The sequence below is a fragment of the Hoplias malabaricus genome, chromosome X2 (genome assembly GCF_029633855.1).
Source record: "Hoplias malabaricus isolate fHopMal1 chromosome X2, fHopMal1.hap1, whole genome shotgun sequence".
Classification (NCBI taxonomy): Eukaryota; Metazoa; Chordata; class Actinopteri; order Characiformes; family Erythrinidae; genus Hoplias; species Hoplias malabaricus.
The window spans coordinates 24520703-24543920 of NC_089819.1; the positions used below are offsets into that span (position 1 = coordinate 24520703).

A 23218-nucleotide genomic window follows, 5' to 3' on the forward strand; every position below is an offset into this window, starting at 1 on the left:
CCCTGACTGTTCATTCAGTTACCCTCAATGTTTATCACATCTTTACATCAGTGACATCAGCAACATTTGATTAACCTGCAGCTTCTTTAGTGTTTCATGGCAAACCGGTTCCACTTATTGGTTAGTGTGCAGCTCTTAGGCAACAGGAGAAAGTTTTAGTTCGTGTGAGCTGAAGTAAAGAATTTGGTTCGATTCAGTAATAAATTAAACTTGTGTAGTGTGTGATCCACAATCATTCATTCATTATCTGTAAGCGCCTGTCCAGTTCAGGGTCGCGGTGGGTCCAGAGCCTACCTGGAATCATTGGGCGCAAGGCAGGAACACACCCTGGAGGGGGCGCCAGTCCTTCATGGGGCAACACACACACACACACACCCCTACAGACACTTTGGAGTCACCAATCCACCTACCAATGTGTGTTTTTGGAGCGTGGGAGGAAACCCACACAGACACAGGGAGAACACACCACGCTCCTCACAGACAGTCACCCGGAGGAAACCCACGCAGACACAGGGAGAACACACCACACTCCTCACAGACAGTCACCCAGAGGAAACCCACGCAGACACAGGGAGAACACACCACACTCCTCACAGACAGTCACGAACCCACAACCTCCAGGTCCCTGGAGCTGTGACAGAGACACTATCTGCTGCGCCACCGTGCCGCCTGTGATCCACAATCACAATATTTCAATCACCAAACTAAAAGAATCAACAGAAATCAGTGAAAAATGTGACACCCAGTTTTCCAAGGATGTTAAAAGTCGCGTAACAGATGTCAAACTTTAGGAATCAATGAGAAGTTACAATTTCAGATATGGACATAAGCTCAGCTTCTGTAGCTGAGTAAATTTGCCCCAAATAAAATTAGAAATATTTAAAGGGGCTGATCTCCTGGACAGGGATCAATTCTTTTTTCCTTTCAACAGAGAGAAATTCCATTTGAAATGCTGTGTAGTCTAGGACTAGGCTTAGTCTATGACTGCAAAGCCAGCAAAAGAAGTTATAAATTAAGTGGATAAATTTATGTGACCGGTACATCCTCAGATCGTTTCTCCTCCTCACCTGTCCTGGGTACAGAGGCTCCCCAGAGTCGCCCTGCATCAGGAACATGTTTATGAAGTGGATGAGGATGCTGGGAGCGTGCCGAGAGTCTGGTGGTGTGAAGGCAAGCCATTTATAGATGATCATAAACACCAGGTAACCGAACAGGCAGAGGAGAAAGAGCAGCTCTGGCAGAAACACTAGGTAGAGGTTGTACTTCCTCCTGAAGTGTCTGAGAGGAAAAAAAAAAAACAAGTTAAAACTAAAACAAGCCTTAATTTAAATACAGAAAATGTTAATCCAAAGTAAAATAAATTTGAAGAAATTAAAAATGAATTGGGCAGCACGGTGGTGCAGCAGGTTAGTGTCACAGTCACACAGCTCTAGGTTGTGGGTTTGATTTCCACTCCGGGTGACTGTCTGTGAGGAGTGTGGTGTGTTCTCCCTGTGTCTGCGTGGGTTTCCTCCAGGTGACTGTCTGTGAGGAGTGTGGTGTGTTCTCTCTGTGTCTGCGTGGGTTTCCTCCGGGTGACTGTCTGTGAGGAGTGTGGTGTGTTCTCCCTGTGTCTGCGTGGGTTTCCTCCAGGTGACTGTCTGTGAGGAGTGTGGTGTGTTCTCTCTGTGTCTGCGTGGGTTTTCTCCGGGTGACTGTCTGTGAGGAGTGTGGTGTGTTCTCCCTGTGTCTGCGTGGGTTTCCTCCGGGTGACTGTCTGTGAGGAGTGTGGTGTGTTCTCTCTGTGTCTGCGTGGGTTTCCTCCGGGTGACTGTCTGTGAGGAGTGTGGTGTGTTCTCCCTGTGTCTTCGTAGGTTTCCTCCGGGTGACTGTCTGTGAGGAGTGTGGTGTGTTCTCCCTGTGTCTGCGTGGGTTTCCTCCGGGTGACTGTCTGTGAGGAGTGTGGTGTGTTCTCCCTGTGTCTGCGTGGGTTTCCTCCGGGTGACTGTCTGTGAGGAGTGTGGTGTGTTCTCCCTGTGTCTGCGTGGGTTTCATCCGGGTGACTGTCTGTGAGGAGTGTGGTGTGTTCTCCCTGTGTCTGTGTGGGTTTCCTCCGGGTGACTGTCTGTGAGGAGTGTGGTGTGTTCTCTCTGTATCTGCGTGGGTTTTCTCCGGGTGACTGTCTGTGAGGAGTGTGGTGTGTTCTCCCTGTGTCCGCGTGGTTTTCTTCTGGGTGACTGTCTGTGAGGAGTGTGGTGTGTTCTCTCTGTGTCCGCGTGGGTTTCCTCCGGGTGACTATCTGTGAGGAGTGTGGTGTGTTCTCCCTGTGGCTGCGTGGGTTTCCTTCGAGTGACTGTCTGTGAGAAGTGTGGTGTGTTCTCCCTGTGTCCGCGTGGTTTTCTTCTGGGTGACTGTCTGTGAGGAGTGTGGTGTGTTCTCCCTGTGTCTGCGGGGGTTTCCTCCGGTTTCTTCCCACAGTCTAAAAACACATGTTGGTAGGTGGACTGGCGAATCAAAAGTGTCCGTAGGTGTGAATGTTTGAGTGAATGTGTGTGTGTTGCCCTGTGAAGGACGGGCGCCCCCTCTAGGGTGTAATCCCGCCTTGCGTCCTCTGGACCCACCGCGACCCTGAACTGGATAAGCGCTTAGAGATAATGAATGAATGAATTAATGAATTGTTCATAAACTTTATCAAAGCACAGTGGAGTGGAAACTTACAGGTGATTGAAGACCCCAAGAACAACTCCAAAGCTCATGTGAATTACTCCCACGATCACAGACATCTTCATCTTATAGGAGTTCAGGAACGTGAGCCGGTTTGATGCCAAGTTCCAGATCTAAATGGAGGAAAACCAAACCACAAATTAACTTTGTATTCTCATAAAAAATAATCCGATATTCATTTTGTATGAACTATAGTTAAGGTCAGATCATTTTGTTTATGCAATATGAAAATTTATTGTATCTAATAATCAAATCATGCAGATTAAAGAACTGACAGGGCTCTATTTTTTTATTTGTCAGGTCCAGTCAGATTTAGGGACAGATTTAAGAGTAAGAATGTAAAGACAACAGTGAAAGTAATAATGCAATATAAAAACTGGTGGACTTACTGGGTCAATTCCCAGAGGATATGGTCCATTGAAGACCCCTGTGACGTTGGGGTCGAGTGTGAGGAAGCTGTTTGAGTGAACTGTGCTTGTTCTGGAAAAGCAATGAAAGGGTGGTAAATACACAGAACACAGACACTTTTGAGTCACCAATCCACCTACCAACGTGTGTTTTTGGACTGTGGGAGGAAACTGGAGCACCCAGAGGAAACCCACGCAGACACAGGGAGAACACACCACACTCCTCACAGAAAGTCACCCGGAGGAAACCCACGCAGACACAGGGAGAACACTCCTCACAGACAGTCACCCGGAGGAAACCCACGCAGACACAGGGAGAACACTCCTCACAGACAGTCACCCGGAGGAAACCCATGCAGACACAGAGAGAACACACCACACTCCTCACAGACAGTCACCCGGAGGAAACCCATGCAGACACAGGGAGAACACACCACACTCCTCACAGACAGTCACCCGGAGGAAACCCATGCAGACACAGGGAGAACACACCGCACTCCTCACAGACAGTCACCCGGAGGAAACCCATGCAGACACAGGGAGAACACACCACACTCCTCACAGACAGTCACCCGGAAGAAACCCACGCAGACACAGAGAACACACCACACTCCTCCCAGACAGTCACCCGGAGCGGGACTTGAACCCACAACCTCCAGGTCCCTGTAGCTGTGCCTAGATTAATATAAACTCATTACATTTTTTAAAAGTGCAGCTGAGTGTTCAAAAGCGTTATTAACACTGTGTGTGATAGGGGAGTATTGACTGTAACTCACATCCATTGTCCTTGATCGAACATGGCTTTCACGCTCCACCCTGAGCCAAACAGGTTCAAAGACTTGGAGAAACAGTCGTTATAAATGAATCCAGTGTACACTGAGAATATCCCCATCATTAAGATGATGTATCGTCCTTCAAAAAATGTGTTCCAGATCTGAAAAAGAAAAAAGATATGATGCCAGTTTGTCCAAACGATCTTTGCTCATAAAACATCAGCACCCTAACATTCATTTTACATTTTTGAAAGTTCCTCTCCAGTTTGACAAGTTATATCCAAAGGAGGAGGAAAACAAACAAACAAACAACCTTAAAACTGGTTTAGATGCATTTGTTCACCTTCCCTGAGCACAAAATGGAGGTGATCTGTGATTAGCCAATTAGTCCTCCACCCATGCCTCCACCACTCAAATGCTCTGTCCCGAATGGGATTTGCTCCTTAGTTTGATGGCAATAAACCCTGGCTGTCTGAATCCATGTTTCCGAGACTGTCCTCAAAACGTTGCAGTTCCAGCCCTGGCACAGACTGTTTACCACTAATGAAACATCTTCTAGGGTTAAAAAACACCAAGTGCCTGGCTGTTCAATCTCTGAACCAACAAGAACAAAAAGGGGGCAGGGGGGAGTGCAGGAACAGTGCTCTCTCTCCTCCCTCAGCATCCAGAGCTGAAGTGCCATTAAAGGCTAAGCAGCAGCGATATGAAAGTGTCAAACAAATAAATACAGTGGAATTTGAGTTCCTAACTTGTGTTTATTGATAGTCAGAAAACATGTTATTTCTTACTAATTCAAGGAATAAGGTTTAAAAGACCGTTGGTCCCCCCCCAACGGTGTTGGGAAACTCTAATAGGCGTCTTGCCTGTGACGTAGATGGTGGACAACAACTCTAGAAGCTGCACTTAATTTAATGCAAAATGACGAAAAGGTGTGTTGTTTTTGGCTGCAATCATTCAATGTACAGTGGGACATCTGTGCACAAATGGCCCAAAGATCCCAAAATATCCAGAAAATGGACTACATTTGTCCACTTTAAACGGGCACTTTGGAAAGGACCATCCGCTCACTCGGTTATCTGTAGCTCATTTCACTGGCGCTTTTCCAACAATATGGGCATGTAAGGACACCAACGAAAGGTGTTCAAGAGCCTTTGTAACATGGAGGTAAACAGGGTAAGGACACGTACTTCACCTGTTTTAGTTGGTGTTAGTTAACGTTAGCTTGACTTGCTAAACTAGGTGGTTCAGATTATACTCGGCTACGTAGCTGCATTACGGAGGTTTATAGTGTGGGATGAATTCGAGTTTGACTTCGATCACATTTACAAGAATAACGGTACCTCTAAATTTGAGTTTAGCTTATTGCTAGGCTATTGTCATGAATAATGTTGGTTATGTTTCGTATCTCCTGATCGCCAGGGCGGTACTTACTGAGTGGATGTTCCTCGCTTGTGCGCGCTCTAGACCGAGAATGTATACCAAATTAGTCAAACATGACCTTGCCTGTGATGTCACCGAAGCTATATTTACCTGTGACTCACAGCAAACTGCCTCTTTTCTCGTCTCGCCTTGGACCGATATCAGCTCGGTGACACTTCGTCGGAGCTACAGTTTGTTTTCACTGTCCTCCTCGAGCTGTTACATTCCATCTTTCGGACGTTGATCTACACCGCTTTGTGATTATCACCTTGGAGTTTTGACTCGGTGTTCAGCTCATATACCCTCTTTTCTCACCGGCAACGAGATATGTGAGTATATCACGTGGGTATATTTTTTCGCTCACTTGGAGTCTACTCAGTGTTCGGTTTTATCTCCTGTTCTGTGTATGTGTGCAGCACACTTGGAGTTTACTCAGTGTTTAGCTTGCATACTTCACACTCCGGCAATTGCGCCGAGTGCACTTATATGTTGAGCTGGATTGGAGTTTTTACTCAAGACAACGTATTGTCGCGGTGTAGGTTGAACTCACTTGGAGCCTTTGCTCGGTGTACATTGTAAGTCGCGCCCCAGTGAACGTGACGAGTGCGGGTGAATATATTGAGCTCACTTGGAGTTTTTACTCAGTGCTAGCTCGGTACTAACTTCGGTGTAAGTGGAGTTTGCGGTGTTTTTATTTCACTTGGAGTTTTCACTCAGTGTCATAATCCTGAGCACACATGTACTAAGCATACTTGGAGTTCTTACTCGGTGTGCTGACGATTAATTCGCAGTAACACTCCACTCCCGTGAGCGTGTTGGCGCGAGTGAAGTCTGTATTATTTTTACTCCGGCAGGCGTGTGACTGTATCGCGGACTCATCGGGGTTTCCTCTCAGAACCAACTTTTAAGATGTTTTCTCAAAGCTGTTGTACACAGTGCCTCTCCACGCTAGAAGCGGATGATGGGCATGATTTGTGTCCCTCTTGTCTGGGGCTGGAGCACCTTCGGGAGGCTATAATGAACCCATGTATGAATTGTGCTATTATTCCACTCGAGCGACTTGCTATGCTAAGAGCAGGAAGTGAGGCTATGCTGCCAGGGCCACAGTGCACTGAAAAGAAGGCTGTCAAGCGACCTTCAGATGCACCGGATAGATCTCAGAAAAGGAAGAAACGATCCCTGCCGTTGTCGGACCGCATGAACTCATTCTCTGAGCGCAGTTGAAATCGTTGTTTGTGGAGATAAGTGATAAGATTGGTGCTGGGAACAGTACATGTTCCAGGTCAGACCACCCCATGGACTTGGGGAACTTATCAGGATGTATTGACGATGTGCTTTCGACTGTAGCTTCAAACTTGGATTTTTCTGAAGAGCTCCCACAGGTGAGCGGCTCTTCGCTTGCCACCCCAGCTGCTCTGGGGTCTCCTCTTACCTCACACTCTGTAAATTCAGGGGCCAGTGCCCCTTCTGCCACCGCAACACCAGCAACTCAAATTCAAGGTTCTCTGAAGCTAGCGTTGGCTAAGCTGGGACTGGATGCTCCATCTGCAGTGGCCCCAAAGACCAGCAGGTTCTTTATGCATGCAGCACTGATGGATGCGTTCTCAGTTCCTGCTGGGGAAGATTTTGCAGCTGAATTTGCAGCTGGCTTTCATTCTAGTAGCCAGAGAAATAGAGCAAGCGCAGCAGAGTTAGCACTGGCGTCCATGACAAATGCGGCTACTCTTGGCCTTGATCGCATGCCAGCAGTTGATTCTTCCATTGCTTCTAAGGTGGTGTCTCCAGATGAGGCACTTCGACCAAACCCACACTGCCCCAGTTCATAGTGTAGACGCTCGGATGAGATCCTCTCCAAAGCAAAGGATACTGCGACCAGAATGGCAAAGATTGTGAATTATCTTTCCCTCCTGTTGTTAGCTTTACATGCTTCAATTCAAGGCCTTGAGAATGATGGATCAATGGACGAACTGCTGAATGCAGCACTTCAGTCAGTTGGCTACCTGGCTCGGGGGCATGGAAGGCTGGTGGGGACCCTGCTCCACGGGCGACGGCAAGTGTGGTTGGCGCAGTCTTCACTCTCTGACACTTGCAGGGCAACAATTAGGTCATTGCCTATAGTCCCTGGCCATGTATTTGGTCCAGCAGTAAAAGAAGTTCTGGACCGCTGTTCTGCCCTCTCAGAAGCCTCCAAATTGGAGGCTCCGAGGGGTTTTCACCGCTTTCGCCAAGTCAAAGCTCCCAGTCGTCCGACGCCGTCCCCAGTCATGCGTAGCACTGACTTCAAACGACGATTTAAGGTCCAAGAGAAATCACACTGCACCAATCTTCCTTCCCAGGGAGCTAGACCAGGGGCACAGTGCACCCGCTTCAAGGGAGCTGCCACCCTTGATCGCCGCTGACGGGTCTCGGCTGATGGTGGAACTGCAGAAGGCTCATCATATGGACTATTGGAAGAACCATGTCACAGACCCATGGGTCTTGCGAACCATGTCACTGGGCTACAGGCTGCAGTTCCGTCATCGGCCTCCACTCAGCTGCTCTCCGAAGGAAACTGTTGTTCTAGATATTGTTCATGCCTCAATTCTCTTGAAGGAAGTTCGCTCCCTCCTCATGAGAGGCGCAATAGAGGTTGTAGACCCTCATGTTCATTCAGAGGGATTTTACTCGACATATTTTGTTGTTCCAAAAAAGGACGGAGGGTTTCGTCCAATTTTAGACCTTCGTCGCCTAAATTCACATCTGAAGGTTCTCCCCTTTCGAATGCTCCACAGTGCTGCTGTACTCCACAGTGTCACAAAAGGGGAGTGGTTTACGTTGGTGGACCTCCAGGACGCGTATTTTCATATCCCAGTCTTTCCAGAACACAGACGTTTTCTCCGCTTTGCATTTCAGGGAAACGTGTACCAATTCAAAGTCTTGCCTTTCGGGCTGTCTCTGGCCCCAAGAACATTTTCAAAATGCATGCTCGCGGCCTTGGAACCACTTCTCGGCCAAGGTCTAAAGATTCTTCCGTACCTGGACGATTGGCTGGTTTGCGCCACCTCCAGAGGACGAGCACTTCAAGACACTCAGAGACTGCTGGACCATTCTCAGGCCCTAGGTCTGTCTATAAATTGGCAGAAGAGCATCCTCCTTCCAGCTCAGCGTATCCAGTTCATCAGGATTCCTGTACAATGATGGCCTCACTGCCCAAAGTACGTGTTCAAGCTATTGTGACTCTGATCGGCTCTCTGAAACTAGGAAAGAGAGTACGATATCTGGTTCTTCTCCGACTTATGGGTCTCCTCACTGCTGCAGCTCAAGTTGTTGCTCTGGGCAAACTTTATTTAAGGTGCTTCCAGGTATGGGTAATATCCCTCAGACTGGACTCTGTACACCACAGGCATGTGAAGGTCCATATCACAAAAGAGTGTCTAGTAGCACTGAGGCCTTGGTGTTCTCGGAGGGTTCTCCTGTCGGGAGTGAGCATGTGCTGATTACCCACACGCAGAGAAGTCCTGACAACGGATGCCTCAGCAACCGGTTGGGGTGCGGTGTGGAGGCACAGATGGGTTCAGGGCACTTGGTCGGTGGACCATGCCCGGGAACATATCAATGTCCGTGAGTTACGTGCGGTAAAGCTAGGACTGGAGTTCTTTCTTCCATATCTGAATGGCAGGCATGTGCTAGTGCGTTCAGACAACCTAACGACTGTCTACCACATAAATCATTATGGCGGAACCAGGTCCAAACTTCTCTTGGACCTGGCAGAAGAATTGTGGATGTGGGCTCACAAGAGGTTCCTATCCCTGCAGGCGGTGCATTTGGCGGGAACATCCAATCAGACAGCAGATGTGCTTTCCAGACACTCTCTGAGTCCCAACCACTGGAGACTCCATCCAGAAATCATTGGGAAAATATGGAAACGGTTCGGGCAGGCAAAGGTAGATCTTTTTGCCTCCTCAGACACCACTCATTGCAGTCTGTGGTTCTCGGAACACGACCAGGACAGTCCGTTGGGTCAAGATGCCCTGGCTCATGACTGGGCAAGGGTATTGCTATACGCGTTCCCTCCTCTTCCCCTTCTTCATTCACTCCTGGTCAGAATACAAGAAGAAAGTCACATAGTCCTTCTGGTGGCACCACGCTGGCCCAGACAACCATGGTTTCCTCTAATGATGTCATTACTCAGGGGCGTCCCTTGGGAACTCCCAGCACGGAAAGATCTTCTCTCCCAGTTGGGAGGACAGGTGTGGCATCCACAGCCGGAGTTTCTTCGGCTATGGCTATGGCCTTTGGGTCCAACCAGGACCTTGCTTCATGTTCTTTAGGAGTGAAACGCACTATTCTTAATGCCAGAGCAACCTCTACCCAAACGGTGTACAATGGACAGTGGCAAGCTTTTGTGCGCTGGTGCACAGAGCAGCAGGAAGATCCACTCTCGTGCTCAGTGGGTTCTGTGCTTTCCTTCCTACAGATGATATTGGATGAAGGAAGATCTCCTTCGACGCTGAAGGTCTATGTGGCTGCTCTCTTGAGCCGTCTGACCTTGAGTGGGGGCGTGTCCCTAGGCTCGCACAAGTTAATTGTGGCCTTCCTAAAGGGTGCAAGGAGACTCAGACCTTGTAGGATTCGTCCTCCCCCTTGGGATTTGCCTTTAGTACTCGAGTTCCTACGGGGTGACTCATTTGAACCTCTGGATGGGGCTGGTCTCAAGTGGTTGTCTCTGAAGACTGTGTTCTTGTTGGCTGCGGCCACTGCAAAGCGTATTGGTGAACTGCATGCACTCTCTGTTAGTTCTGAGTGTCTCAGGTGGGGATTGGATGAGGCATCAGTGGTGTTAAAACCAAATCCGGCCTTTCTTCCTAAGGTGCTTAATCCTGAATACGTCAATCAGTCCATCAGTCTGGCAGCTTACGCTGATCAGTCGGATTCTAAGTGTGTTCTCTTGTGCCCTGTCCGGGCACTGAAGCAGTATGTGCTGGCTACGGCATCCATACGTAAAACGGACCGGTTGTTCGTCTGCTTTTCTGATGCTAAACGTGGTTGTCGACTCTCTAAGCAGCGTCTTTCTCACTGGTTGGTGGAGGTTATTGAACTAGCCTATAAAGCTGCTCATCAATCGCTTTCAGACCTAGCAACAGGCCATTCTGTTAGGGGAGTGTCTACCTCGTGGGCCGCTTTGAGAGGGGTGTCCCTTCTAGACATTTGTGCTGCAGCCACTTGGTCATCACCATGTACTTTTACCCGTTTTTACAATGTTAATGTGGCAGCATCTTCCAATCTCGCACGGTCTGTACTGTCCCTGATCACGGATGGAGAACAGAGGCACTCCTCGTGACGGCGTGGGCATAAGTCATCCACTCAGTAAGTACCGCCCTGGCGGTCAGGAGATACGAAACATAACGCTAGTTACGGATGTAACTATGGTTATGTGAGTAGTGGATGACCGCCAGGGTTCCTGGTCACTCGGCGTGAGCGAGGCGATCCGGGTTCCTGAGGCAGTTTGCTGTGAGTCACAGGTAAATATAGCTTCGGTGACATCACAGGCAAGGTCATGTTTGACTAATTTGGTATACATTCTCGGTCTAGAGCGCGCACGCGCGAGGAACATCCACTCAGTATGTACCGCCCTGGCGGTCATCCACTACTCACATAACCACTGTTACATCCGTAACTAGCGTTATTTAGCTAGCTAGATACTGTCATAACAGTCAGTCATAACGGTGTTTTACCGCGGCGTTGTTCAGCTGTTGTCCACCAGTGACGTCACGGTCGCGTTCAAGAATTTCCGTAGCGAGCTCTGGTTTTTCCGTCAATTTAATAAAATTGTCAGTTTTAAAGCAAATTAAGCTGCTATTTTCATTTTAATTCATACTTATATATGTCAGTCACTACAATAACGTGAAATATTCATGGAGGTCCATTAGGTGGTGCTTAGCCTATAAGGAAAGCAACTAACACCCAGCTGCTGCCTGGGTGCTGGAATGAAGTGTCCCTGTTTGATGATGAAGGAAAAATCATTTTACACTAATTTCTACAGAATGTTAAAACGCATTTCCTTCCTGTAAAATGACAAGGATAATAATAATAAAATAATGCATGCTTACCTCATCTCTAGATTTTTTCAGCTTGCGGTCGTTCTCGTAGATAACCATCCACAGAGCAAACAAAGCCATAATGAGGCCGTGTCCGAGGTCACCAAACATCACAGCGAACAGGAAGGGGAATGTGATGATGGTATATGGAGCTGTTATGAGGTAGAGAAAGTTATGAGGTGTGATGTTAATTAATGTGTTAAAAATTTGTGATTTAATCATTGGATACTGGGTAATTCATGATACTGGAAAATAGCATACAGTCATTTTGTTTGAGACAGAGAGAGACAGAGACAGAGAGAGAAACAAAGAGACAGAGAGAGAGAGAGAGAGAGAGAGAGAGACAGAGAGAGAGAGAGAGACAGAGAGAGAGAGAAAGACAGACAGAGAGAGAGACAAAGAGAAAGACAGAGAGAGAGAGAGAGAGAGAGAGAGACAGAGAGAGACAAAGAGAAAGACAGACAGAGAGAGAGAGAAAGACAGAGAGAGAGAGACAGAGAGAGAGAGAGAGACAGAGAGAGAATCTCATTCACAGAACGTTTACGCTCTTATTTTGAAAGCCACCACTTACAACAATTCCCTTCACAGCCCATAATTCTCCTCTCTTCTTGTCCTACAGTTTTTTTTACACTTCTTTCTATTCCTGATGAGAGTCCCTGTGACCCTGAGAACTTTGTGGTGTGTGGCAGCAATTCTACTTACAGCGTCACCTTTCTGCCATCAGCTGAACACTGTAGTTCTTCTCCTTATTATTTCAGTATTTCTGTTGTTTTTGTATTATGAATTACACATAATATAAAAGACATATTTATCACTCTGAAGCCCTTATAGATTAAGCTTCACTGCAGAGATCCAGGCCTGAGCTTTAACCGTCCGCAGTAAAGCACCGTCTCACCTGGGTTGACCTCTCTATAGCTGCCGACTCCATAGGCGTCCACTATATTCTGAAATCCTGAGGTGAACTTGTTGGTCCGTATGAGAGTGGGCGGAGTGTCGGTGCTGGGAATTCTGTTCACAAACGATGGCACAGTCGCTCCACTTTTTCTCTGAAACAGCAAAAGCAGGTAATGAGCTCAGAATGATTAAAGGTTTCCATGTAGAACTAACAATCACAGTACAGTAAAACAGGTTTTTGAAAGCACTTAAGGATGTGGTAAAATAAGCAATGACAGGAATCTCTTTCCTTATTTAGCTTTTTGATTTTTCTATAACAAACAGAAGCCTCAGTAGCGTGTGGAAGAACCGTACACAGCCACAACAGCCTCCACCTCCTCCTCACGCTGGTCACCAGCCTGGTCCCACACTGCTGTGGGATGGCATCCCTTTCTTCAACCAGCACTTCAGTTCTACGCCCAGCTGATCCCACAGTGTTCAATGGGACCCACGCAACCCACACACTCAGCTCCACTGCTCCTCCCACAAATGCATGTCCCTTACAAATGTGGCACCATTTAAAAGGGAAACACATTTCCTTAGTTTTTGTGCTATGTTTACTTCTTTCTTTGACCATCACCCTTATCACACCTACCCTTCCTCTCACTCCTATTCTTTCTCCTACCCCTCCCCTGATTTCCATGCTCTCTCACCTTTTCCCTCCTTCCTGCCTCACACCTCCTCTTCACACTTACCCCACCTCTCATTCTTATTCTGCCGCTTACTCCTCTCAGGATTACCATATTCTTCATCACCCTCATTCTACGTACCTCTCCTCTCACTCCTCTTCTTCCTCCTATTCCCTTCCCCCATTTCTCCAATCTATATAAAGCCCTTCTTAAATATTTGGTGTCATACTGGATCGGGACCAGACTGGATTAGGATCAGACTGGATTGGGTGTAGAATGAACTGGCTATAGACTGAACTGGTGACAAACTGATGACCAAGCTGTGCCCATGCTTTTCTGCATGCACGTGAAGGAAACCTCTGAGCCTCCAGTTTCCAAACTTCAGATCATCCTGACATAGACTGAGATCATCCAGCTGTACTCATACATGATCCTGTGTATGTGCAAATAAACTCCAGTCAACGCCGAACTCCAGTCTCCTGACTCTTCAATGCCGAATGTCTATAACTTCAAAGCATTTAAAAGCAAAGGTTTAATGGAGATCCACTCTCACGGGACTTCTGGACAGAACTGGAAGTGACACAACTGAGAGGCAAGGTCATAACTACTCTATAATCATAAAATCAGGACCTCTGGACAATTAAAGCGGGACTACAAATCTTCGTCTGCTTAGTTAAACAGCTGAGATGAAACCTTTCATTCATACACTAGGAGTGGTTATTATTCTCTACAATTAACAACTTCCCATGAAAACACACTACACCACAATGCAATCTTTACATCTCAACCACTGACTTGAGAAAAGCGGAGTCCCTCTTTATACAGGACTTTTACCAGCACAGAGGCAGAATGGAGTACAGTAGTCTCACCGAGCCCTCCTCTAGCGCCCTCCTCAAGGCCGGCAGGTCGTTCACAGGACACCACACCTCCGCTATCAGGCACTTGTTGGTGACATCGAAGCTGCAGAGGTTGAGGATGTGGTAGATGGCCTTCATCTTCTTCACCTGAATCCCCCAGGTGAACACAGACTCAGAGGCTTTGTTCAACACCTGCCTCAAGTAGTCCTCCGTCCGGTGAAGAACCTACAGCAGATGAAAAGGAATCTGTGAAATCCTAAGCCACATTTAAGAACAAAGAAACCCAAATAGTAGCAAACAATGTAAAAAAAAAAAACCCTGATTATGTGAAGCTTAACACATGACATGAATTCATAAAGTGTGCCACTTATGAAGAATAATCCTGCTTAGTGCCAGAATGAACCAGTTTATGCTCCACACAGTGGGTTGTGCCACAAAGGGGCAGCCATGATCAATGTAGTTTTTGTAAAGGATCTCTACTACATCCAGGCCACTAGGTGTCAGTATATAATAAATAAATCTGAGTTAGAACAAAGCAGAGGCAGTGCTGTGCACTTCACAACAGCCACAAATAAATGAGAGTCTGGCACAATATATTCAGGGCTCACAAGAGAAGCCAGGAAGGGGTTGAGGCAAATAATATAAATAACTGGGAATAGAGTTGGGATAACATTGAAAGAACAAGTACACAAATGGGCAGCACGGTGGTGCAGCAGGTTACTGTCACACGGCTCCGGGAACCTGGAGGTTGTGGGTTCGATTCCCGCTCCGGGTGACTGTCTGTGAGGAGTGTGGTGTGTTCTCCCTGTGTCTGCGTGGGTTTCCTCCGGGTGACTGTCTGTGAGGAGTGTGGTGTGTTCTCTCTGTGTCTGCGTGGGTTTCCTCCGGGTGACTGTCTGTGAGGAGTGTGGTGTGTTCTCCCTGTGTCTGCGTGGGTTTCCTCTGGGTGCTCCAGTTTCTTCCCACAGTCCAAAAACACACGTTGGTAGGTGGATTGGTGACTCAAAAAGTGTCCGTAGGAGTGAGTGTGTGAGTGAATGTGTGTGTGTGTGTATTCCTGCCCTGCGGCCAGTAATTCCAGGTAGGCTCTGGACCCACTGTGACGCTGAACTGGATAAGCACTTACAGATAATGAATGAATGAATGAGAAGTACACAAATAAAATTGAGAGAATATCCCATCCTAACATGAACTGATTCGAGTTGTTGAGTTAGCCAATATTTACATTAACATGTAAATAAATGCACAAATTTATCTGTAGCCTGATGTGGTGGGAAAAGGCCCTCAGAGGTTAAACCTCATGGTCATCATGTGCAGAAGCAGAAAACTAATGTCATTTCTGTCTCCTTTTAAGCCAAAATCACTCTCCAGGGATTCCAGACATGTCACATGATGCATCATGGGACAAAACCTGCACCCGGCCCTCTGTCGACCAACACAGAACATATAGCCAAAAGTTTGTGGACACTTACTCACCTTACATTTCTTTAAATCAAGAAGTGTTAATAGGGGGTATGTAATTTATTTGCATCTATAGCCTCAACACCTCCTAGACAGCTTTATACTAGACATTGGAACATTACTGTGAGGATCTGATGGAAGTGCTGAATCATAACGAGCACTCCAAAACTGGATCTAGTCCACTAGTCCATGCGTTACATCAGATGTAGTGATTTTAGGCTCATCTGCAGCTGCTTCCGAAAATCCCCTTTCATTTAACTGTATGTTTCATTTTAAAGATAAGATTATTCTTGGATTCACTGAAGCACAGTACACGATCCTGCATGTGTTCTGTCTTTACTGCACACAGCCTTGAGTGTGCTGACTTTGATGGTTAAAGATTTCTCTTTTTTTGTTAGCTCTTAAATGGTTAATGGTTAAAGAATTTGTTCATGTGACTCAGATAGAGATGGTTCTCTGGAAAAAATACAGAACTATTTTGACACTTTGACCCGCTGTATATAACACAATAAGACTTTATTTACAGTTACATTCATGGTCCTTATCCAGAGAGAATTGCCATTTCAACCATGTGGTAGATGTAGTTGAATGCAGTGTAAATTATAAATCACCTAATATCATCACAGGCCACTTTAACACCATCCTATTTCTCTTTAATATTTGTGTAGGACTGAATTACACCCTCATGTGTGTTAAAGGGAGCGGCACGGTGGCGCAGCAGGTAGTGTCACAGAGCTCCAGGGACCTGGAGGTTGTGGGTTTGATTCCCGCTCCAGGTGACTGTCTGTGAGGAGTGTGGTGTGTTCTCCCTGTGTCTGCGTGGGTTTCCTCCGGGTGACTGTCTGTGAGGAGTGTGGTGTGTTCTCCTTGTGTCTGCGTGGTTTTCTCCGGGTGCTCCGGTTTCCTCCAACAGTCCAAAAACAAACGTTGGTAGGTGGATTGGCGACTCAAAAAGTGTCAGTAGGTGTGAGTGTGTGAGTGAATGTGTGTGTGTGCGTGTGTGTGTGTCTGTGTTGGCCTGTGAAGGACTGGCACCTCCTCCAGGGTGTATTCCCACCTTGCGCCCAATGATTCCAGGTAGGCTCTGTGACCCTGAACTGGATAAGCGCTTACAGACAATGAATGAATGAATGAATGTGTGTTAAAGGGTTACAAAATGTGTGATAAACATGTGTTCTATAAGAATCATTCCCCAGCTTGAGCAGAGACACCATGCTACCCCAATAAAGACTCCTTAGATGAGACTCGCTGGACATTTCATTAGCCTACATCCGTAACATGATCAAAATGTTAAGGGATCTCAAGTAAGAGCAGAAATTGCCTTGTTCTCTGGGTGGGTAGGATGACATTGTCCCCACATAGAATGGGCATCTGTTAAGTGATGTGACAGATTTGGGCAGTATGCACCATCCTCTGCAGTTCAGTGGCAGTTCGAAAAGCATGTGTATACCCAGTCCTCCCAAGGCAGGTGGCACTGTGCCTTATTCTGGTGATGAACTGCTGATAGGTAGCACTGACGACAACAAATTTTTGGGAAGAAAGGATTTGACGAATAATTTAAAACTGTTAAAAGGGACACAGATTTAATTGCGAGGTGTGAGGGTTTGCATTATGTGCATTAATGCAGAGATAGCCCATATGCAGTTAGAATCCTGTGTACACTCACAGTGTGAAGGTCCTGAATGCGCGTGCGGAGACCTTCCACCACGTCGGCCCTTTCTTCATTACTGTTGGGATACGGGTACAGGTGACAGTGGTAGCTGAAAAAGAAAAAGGGGCCAATGATTAAACATAAGCAGCTGAACTGACTAAAGCTAAGTTGATTTTACTCATATGGAGCTCATTACCAGTCACAGATCTTCTTCACTTTCTGTCCGATCAGATCACCCCAGTAAGAAATGAGGAACACAACACTTCTCGTAGGCTCCCCCTGCGAAACACAAACCAGGAGGAAACAGAGTTACACTCAGCTGACCACAGATTTAACAAGACTCAGCCACAAGTAAGAAATCGCCCAAAACTGACCACAGAACAAACATATGAGACTACAGAAGAGGAACAATGCACATAGGATACTGCTGTAGACTAATTCTGAAATAATATTTAAACTCAGCAAAGATAAAGCTAAGTGCTGCACGGTACTTCAAATAAAATCTGACTAAAATCAAACAACCGGTCATCAGTGAAATCAATGTCAGACAGATGTCAGAGATCAGTCTCTTTTCTCTAATAAATAAACTAATGTACATGGATATAATAATAAAAGCTTTCCACAGAAATATGCAATAATTTCCATGTATTCATAATCCCGTGTAAATTACAGTGTATGGATCTTGCAGGCATTCGTCGATCTCTGCGTAGCTGAGGATGGTGTATCCTTTACACACTCTCCACAGCATACGCTCAAAGGCCTCAATCTTCGCTCTCTGGATCAGTCCTGAGATAAACCTGCACACAGAGGAAACAGCAAACTCTGAAACAGTCACACTTAGAGTAGAGGTTTAGGAATCTCCACAAACTAAATGAAATTGTTAGCATGCATGGATAGGAGTCCAAACAGCATAAAGGGCTTCACTCTCTCTTTCTCTCTCTGTCTCTTTCTTTCTCTCTCTCTCTCTCTCTCTCTCTCTCTCTCTCTCTCTCTCTCTCTCTCTCTCTCTCTCTCTCAGTCTCAGTCTCTCTCTCTCTCTGTCTCACACTCTCTGGCTCTCTGTATCTCTCTCTCTGTCTCTCTCAGCTGTAACAGAAACGGTTAAGGTGTTAGGGTTTGTTTAGGGTATGTTTGAAAAAATGTCATGGATCAATACAGAGGAAGCTTGTGCTACCTTCACACTACGAGCTTGGTAGAAATACAAGACTTGAAAAGACCTACAATATATATCCAACAGTTTGTGGACACATGTCCCTGCATCATTTTCATTTTAAAGTGACGGGTTTGGTTAGGCAGCTGGCTCCACTTTATTTTGTACCTATTCTGTAATGCCTGTTGCAGATATTGCAACAGTTAGCGTTACAGTAATCCCTCGCAACTTCACGGTTCATCTTTCTCTACTTCGCGGGTTTTTTCAAGGGGGCTTTTTTATTGTTTACATGTATTAGACTGGGCCTGTAGGTGACAAAATATATCATTTACAAGTGTTTCTTACGTACGGTACATGTATTGTTCACGTCCACATCCGAGGGGAAATTTACTGACGCTAAATCACAGCTTAGGAATGACTCTATTAAAGAAACTGGTAGGAAATCACATGTAGTTCCAGCTGAAAAACATTAGAGAACGACTGTTTACTGCACAGGGTGGGTTGTTAACAGTAACAGGGAGGGGTTTAAAAGTCCAAATACTCGTTACATACATAAAAAAATATCTTTGCTCTACTTCCTGGAAATTCGTTTTTCACCGATGGTCTTGGAACGCGTCCCCCGCGAAAAACGAGGGATCACTGTACTTTAAAATCAGCACTATTTTGTACTTATACTTTTATTCTTTTGTACTCTGCTTCCAGCACTACCCTATGTACAAATAGATGATACCTTATTCATACAGTAACAACTCACAATATATATATATATATATATATATATATATATATATATATATATATTCTGCTGTACTGCACTTCCCTAAAGGGACAATAAGTTAACCACATGCACCCAAGACACAGGCCTCTCACCCAAGTTTGGCCCCAAGCCTCTGCATGCTGCTGTAGTCCATCCTGACGTCTTTCTCCAAGAAAGGAAACTCTTCATACTGCGGCCTCACCGATTCCCTCTGTTTTCACAACAAGCAAAACACACGCAGGATGTCGTCATGGATCCTATTTCTCAGAATATCATCCTGCATATACACACACTATAAAAGCATTTTAAAAACATGTTTTTAAAAACTCATTTTGGGACGGTTGATGTTTTAAAGGCTTTTTCCATCAATGGGATTATTCAAGATGATTCTGTGTTAATCTGAAGACTTTTGGTAGTGGGAAACACTTAAGACTGTTAGAAAAGAAAGGCTGGTTGCCTTCAAAATCAGGTGACCACAAATTCCATGTGGTCATTTGATCTCCCTACTCTTCATGAAAAGAGTTGTTCATTGAGGAACAAATGAGAAGACGGTTGAAGGAAAATTAAACCGACTAGAGACACTCAAACAAACCTTGTATTTTTATAATTGTCTGCTTTTTTATTTTAATTTTAAAGTTTTCTTTAATTCCTACCTGGAATCATTGGGTGCAAGGCGGGAATACACCCTGGAGGGGGCGCCAGTCCTTCACAGGGCAACACACACACTCACGCCTATGGACAGTTTTGAGTCACCAATCCACCTACCAACGTGTGTTTTTGGACTGTGGGAGGAAGCCGGAGCACCCGGAGGAAACCCATGCAGACACAGGGAAAACACGCCACACTCCTCACAGACAGTCACCCAGAGGAAATCCACACAGACACAGGGAGAACACACCACACTCCTCACAGACAGTCACCCGGAGGAAACCCACGCAGACACAGGGAGAAAACACCACACTCCTCACAGACAGTCACCTGGAGGAAACCCACGCAGACACAGGGAGAAAACACCACACTCCTCACAGACAGTCACCCGGAGGAAACCCACGCAGACACAGGGAGAACACACCACACTCCTCACAGACAGTCACCCGGAGGAAACCCACGCAGACACAGGGAGAACACACCACACTCCTCACAGACAGTCACCCGGAGGAAACCCACACAGACACAGAGAGAACACGACACACTCCTCACAGACAGTCACCCAGAGCGGGAATCGAACCCACAACCTCCAGGCCCCTGGAGCTGTGTGACTGCGACACTAACCTGCTGCACCCCTTTAAGGTCTTGTTAATGTTTAAACAGGAATGGAAAAATAGATATGGTCCAAGATTACACGCAATAATCTACTATCCTGCTACACATAGCTATCACTATTAAACACTAAAATAAAAAAGGCAGAGAAAAATACTCCACAATACAGTGTTCAAAAAACTTCAGGCAGTTTCTTTCTTTGACGCATAGAAAATACAAAACTGAATATTTCTGGAACAGCAGCATCCTAGAACTGTGACGCAAAGGACCTAAAGAGAAGTAAATCTCCAGTGTTAGCAACACTGGAACTGCTTATCTGTAATCCTCTGAGAGAAGTGACCCACCTCTACGTTGCGTTGTACAAAGTTGCGTGTGATGTGCAACATGTGCGTGTACTCGGTCAGTTCCAGAAGGTTCTTCTGCAGTTTCTCTTTGTTCCTGGTGACCTCACTCAGCTCCAGCTCCAGCCTCTGAAGCTGCTCCTGAAATTACAGTGAATCAGAGAGGACTTAAACACACATGGACTGTGTATATATATTCACCCATTAGCCGTATCATTAAAACCACCTCTGAGTGGATCAGACACAGCAGTGCAGTTTGAGCTTATAACAACGTTCCCATTTACTAAACACTTGCAGATGTAAAGTTAGAGAGAGTAGCTCATGATTTGCTCAAATGAGTCACTGAATAGTCCCTCAGCAGTGGTCACAGGACGCTGTCGGTTGGATGCTTCTGTACGGTGGACTATTCTCAGTCCAGTAGGGGGAATGAGGGTTTTGAAAACTCTTGAGGCACTGCCTGCTGTGTCTGATCCACTTGTGAAAGTGAAACATGCAAAGCTAAAGACTGGGAAAAATGCACCTATACAGTAAATATAGCTGATAAAATGAAGAGTGTAGTTTTAAACCAACTAGCCATAACTTTATGTTGGAATAACTACTGTTAATTCTATGAAAAACATATTAAAAAAGCCCAGTTAAAAAAGTTTCTATGTAGTACTAGTTCATTGTGTCTGCATGTCAAAACAGTGGTGTACATAACAGTAAATGTGTTCGCTGTACGCTCATTAAACTGTCTTTAAGGTTGTGGCAAGGTCCTTCTTCTATCGACCAATTAGACCTTAAAGCAAATACTACAGCTCCCTCTTTTTTCTCAGAGGAAATCAGTCTCATTAACCTCCAGCAGTGCATGAATGGAGTCCAGTGGTCTTACCATTATATCCATCACGTGTTTGGGTAGTGGAGCCACTGGGTTCACCTCGCCTTCAGGCAGAGCTATGTCAGCTCTCTTGATCTCCCTCATAAGATACACTGCAATAGGATGAGCGCACACACACACAAACTTTTACATGGAGGCCCCATTTTTGAAAAAAGACAAAAACAGACAATGTGTAATAGTTTTTAAACATTTAATTACACTCATATTGTACTTAATTATTTATCATGAACTATTAAATGTGTTGTATATGATTCTGGAGCCCGACTGCTGCTGTTTGAACTCAGCACCGAGGTAAACGTTCCTCTCCCCGGGTGCTACTTCAGAAGCCTTTTTTCGTGATTGTTTTTCTCTGTTTGAAGCCCTGAGTTTGTTTCCTGTTTGAAGAGCCAGAGCTGGTATAAACAACTGACTTTTTCCAGACTCCAGAGCTATCAAAATGTGAGGAAACTTTCTCAGAAATTTACTAAGAGTGTACTGGATGAAATATTCAGTACCTGAAATAAAGTAAACTAAAGTAACTTTGTAAATGTGTCTGCATACACCAACGGGCCAAAACATTAAACTGACCTGCTTGTTTGATGTGGTGGTGGTTGCTGTGTTAGTGTGCCTTGCACTGTTACGAGTGGATCAGACACAGTAGTGCTGCTGGAGTTTATAAACCCCTCAATGGCAATGCTGAACTGAGAATAGTCCACCAACCAAAAATATCCAGCCAACAGTGTGAGGTGTTCATTGATGAAGGGCATCAGCAGTGGTTCCCAAAGTGGGAGCAGCTATTTTGCAGTGTCAAGGCAAATGAACGAGGCGTGTTTGAGCACTGCTAGTGTGTAGCTTGAAAATATTTGCATCTACAAAAGGGCAGCACTGCAGAAACGATTTTGGGAACCACTGAACTAGAAGATGATGAACAACAACTTTGGTCCAAAGTTGACCAATGAGGTAGGTGGGTTTAACAGTGTGGACAATGAGTGCATACTGGTTAAAAACTGAGAAGTCATTGCTTTAGAGTAAAATGCCAAAAATTAAAGTGTACTATCATTTGCAAGCAACTAAAAATCTGTCAAATCATCATGGCCCCATCTTTATCTATCAACAATCTGCTGAAGCTACAAAGTTAATTCTGTCAAACCACAATCTTAAGCTGATGACTCAACTAAACTCAACTAAAACGAATAGTGAAACATTTACATAAATAATGATGAGATAACAGTTGCTATTTTTTGGTTAAAAATCATTTTCACAGTACAGCTGTCCAAATACATGAAGAATCGCCTTCTTACTTATGACACAGAAGCCACAAGCATCCCTCAATCCACTGAATTTTAAAATTTGTCCTACCTTGTCAAAACACCCCACTATAGTGCATATTGGAAAGCAATACTACTGTGTTACAAAAGTCAATTAGACTATAGGTAACAGAGTTTGATATTTTACACGCCCTTTTAACAAATGTTAGCAACATAAACCTTAGGTGAGACGATCTGATGTGTGTGTGCAGAAAACCCCTGCAAGAACGTTTCATGGGTGGAATGACATTTGCTGTGATAAATGTTGCGCATTCCTGACCACACTGAAGATCATCTGTACTTAAAAAAAACACCGACTTTCAGCCTTTCGTTAAAGTGAGGGCAGTATTAAAATATTTTTCTGCTTTATTACTGTGAAGATGTTAATAAACACATGGATTAATGTGTTTGTCTAGCACAAAGGGTTAATTGGTCCAGTGAGACTTTTATTATTATCCATTTTTTAATTTTAGCTAATTACCAGACCAACTTTGGCACTGGATCTCAGGAAATGCTGACCCCTGCCACCAGTGACAGAAAAACTACCACAAAACTTTGTCAATTTGTAAATTAAATTGTTCTACAGAGTGGGCCATTTATATGGATACACCTTAACAAAATGGGAATGGTTGGTGAT

General features: G+C 45.4%; 1 protein-coding gene across 1 annotated transcript in view; it reads right to left on the reverse strand.

Annotated features, from left to right (window-relative positions):
- The window catches only part of LOC136676495 (V-type proton ATPase 116 kDa subunit a 2-like), a 33900-nt gene that overhangs the window by 7433 nt on the left and 3249 nt on the right, over nt 1–23218 (reverse strand). Inside the window, exons 3-15 of the mRNA XM_066653569.1 lie at nt 21290–21387; nt 20422–20559; nt 18931–19028; nt 17581–17707; nt 17107–17189; nt 16926–17019; nt 13811–14023; nt 12275–12425; nt 11392–11531; nt 3887–4044; nt 3093–3183; nt 2698–2816; nt 1068–1278 (exon numbers count right to left, since the gene is read on the reverse strand). Of these exons, the coding sequence (XP_066509666.1) occupies nt 1068–1278; nt 2698–2816; nt 3093–3183; nt 3887–4044; nt 11392–11531; nt 12275–12425; nt 13811–14023; nt 16926–17019; nt 17107–17189; nt 17581–17707; nt 18931–19028; nt 20422–20559; nt 21290–21387 (1721 nt within the window). The remainder of the gene's footprint in view (nt 1–1067; nt 1279–2697; nt 2817–3092; nt 3184–3886; nt 4045–11391; nt 11532–12274; nt 12426–13810; nt 14024–16925; nt 17020–17106; nt 17190–17580; nt 17708–18930; nt 19029–20421; nt 20560–21289; nt 21388–23218) is intronic.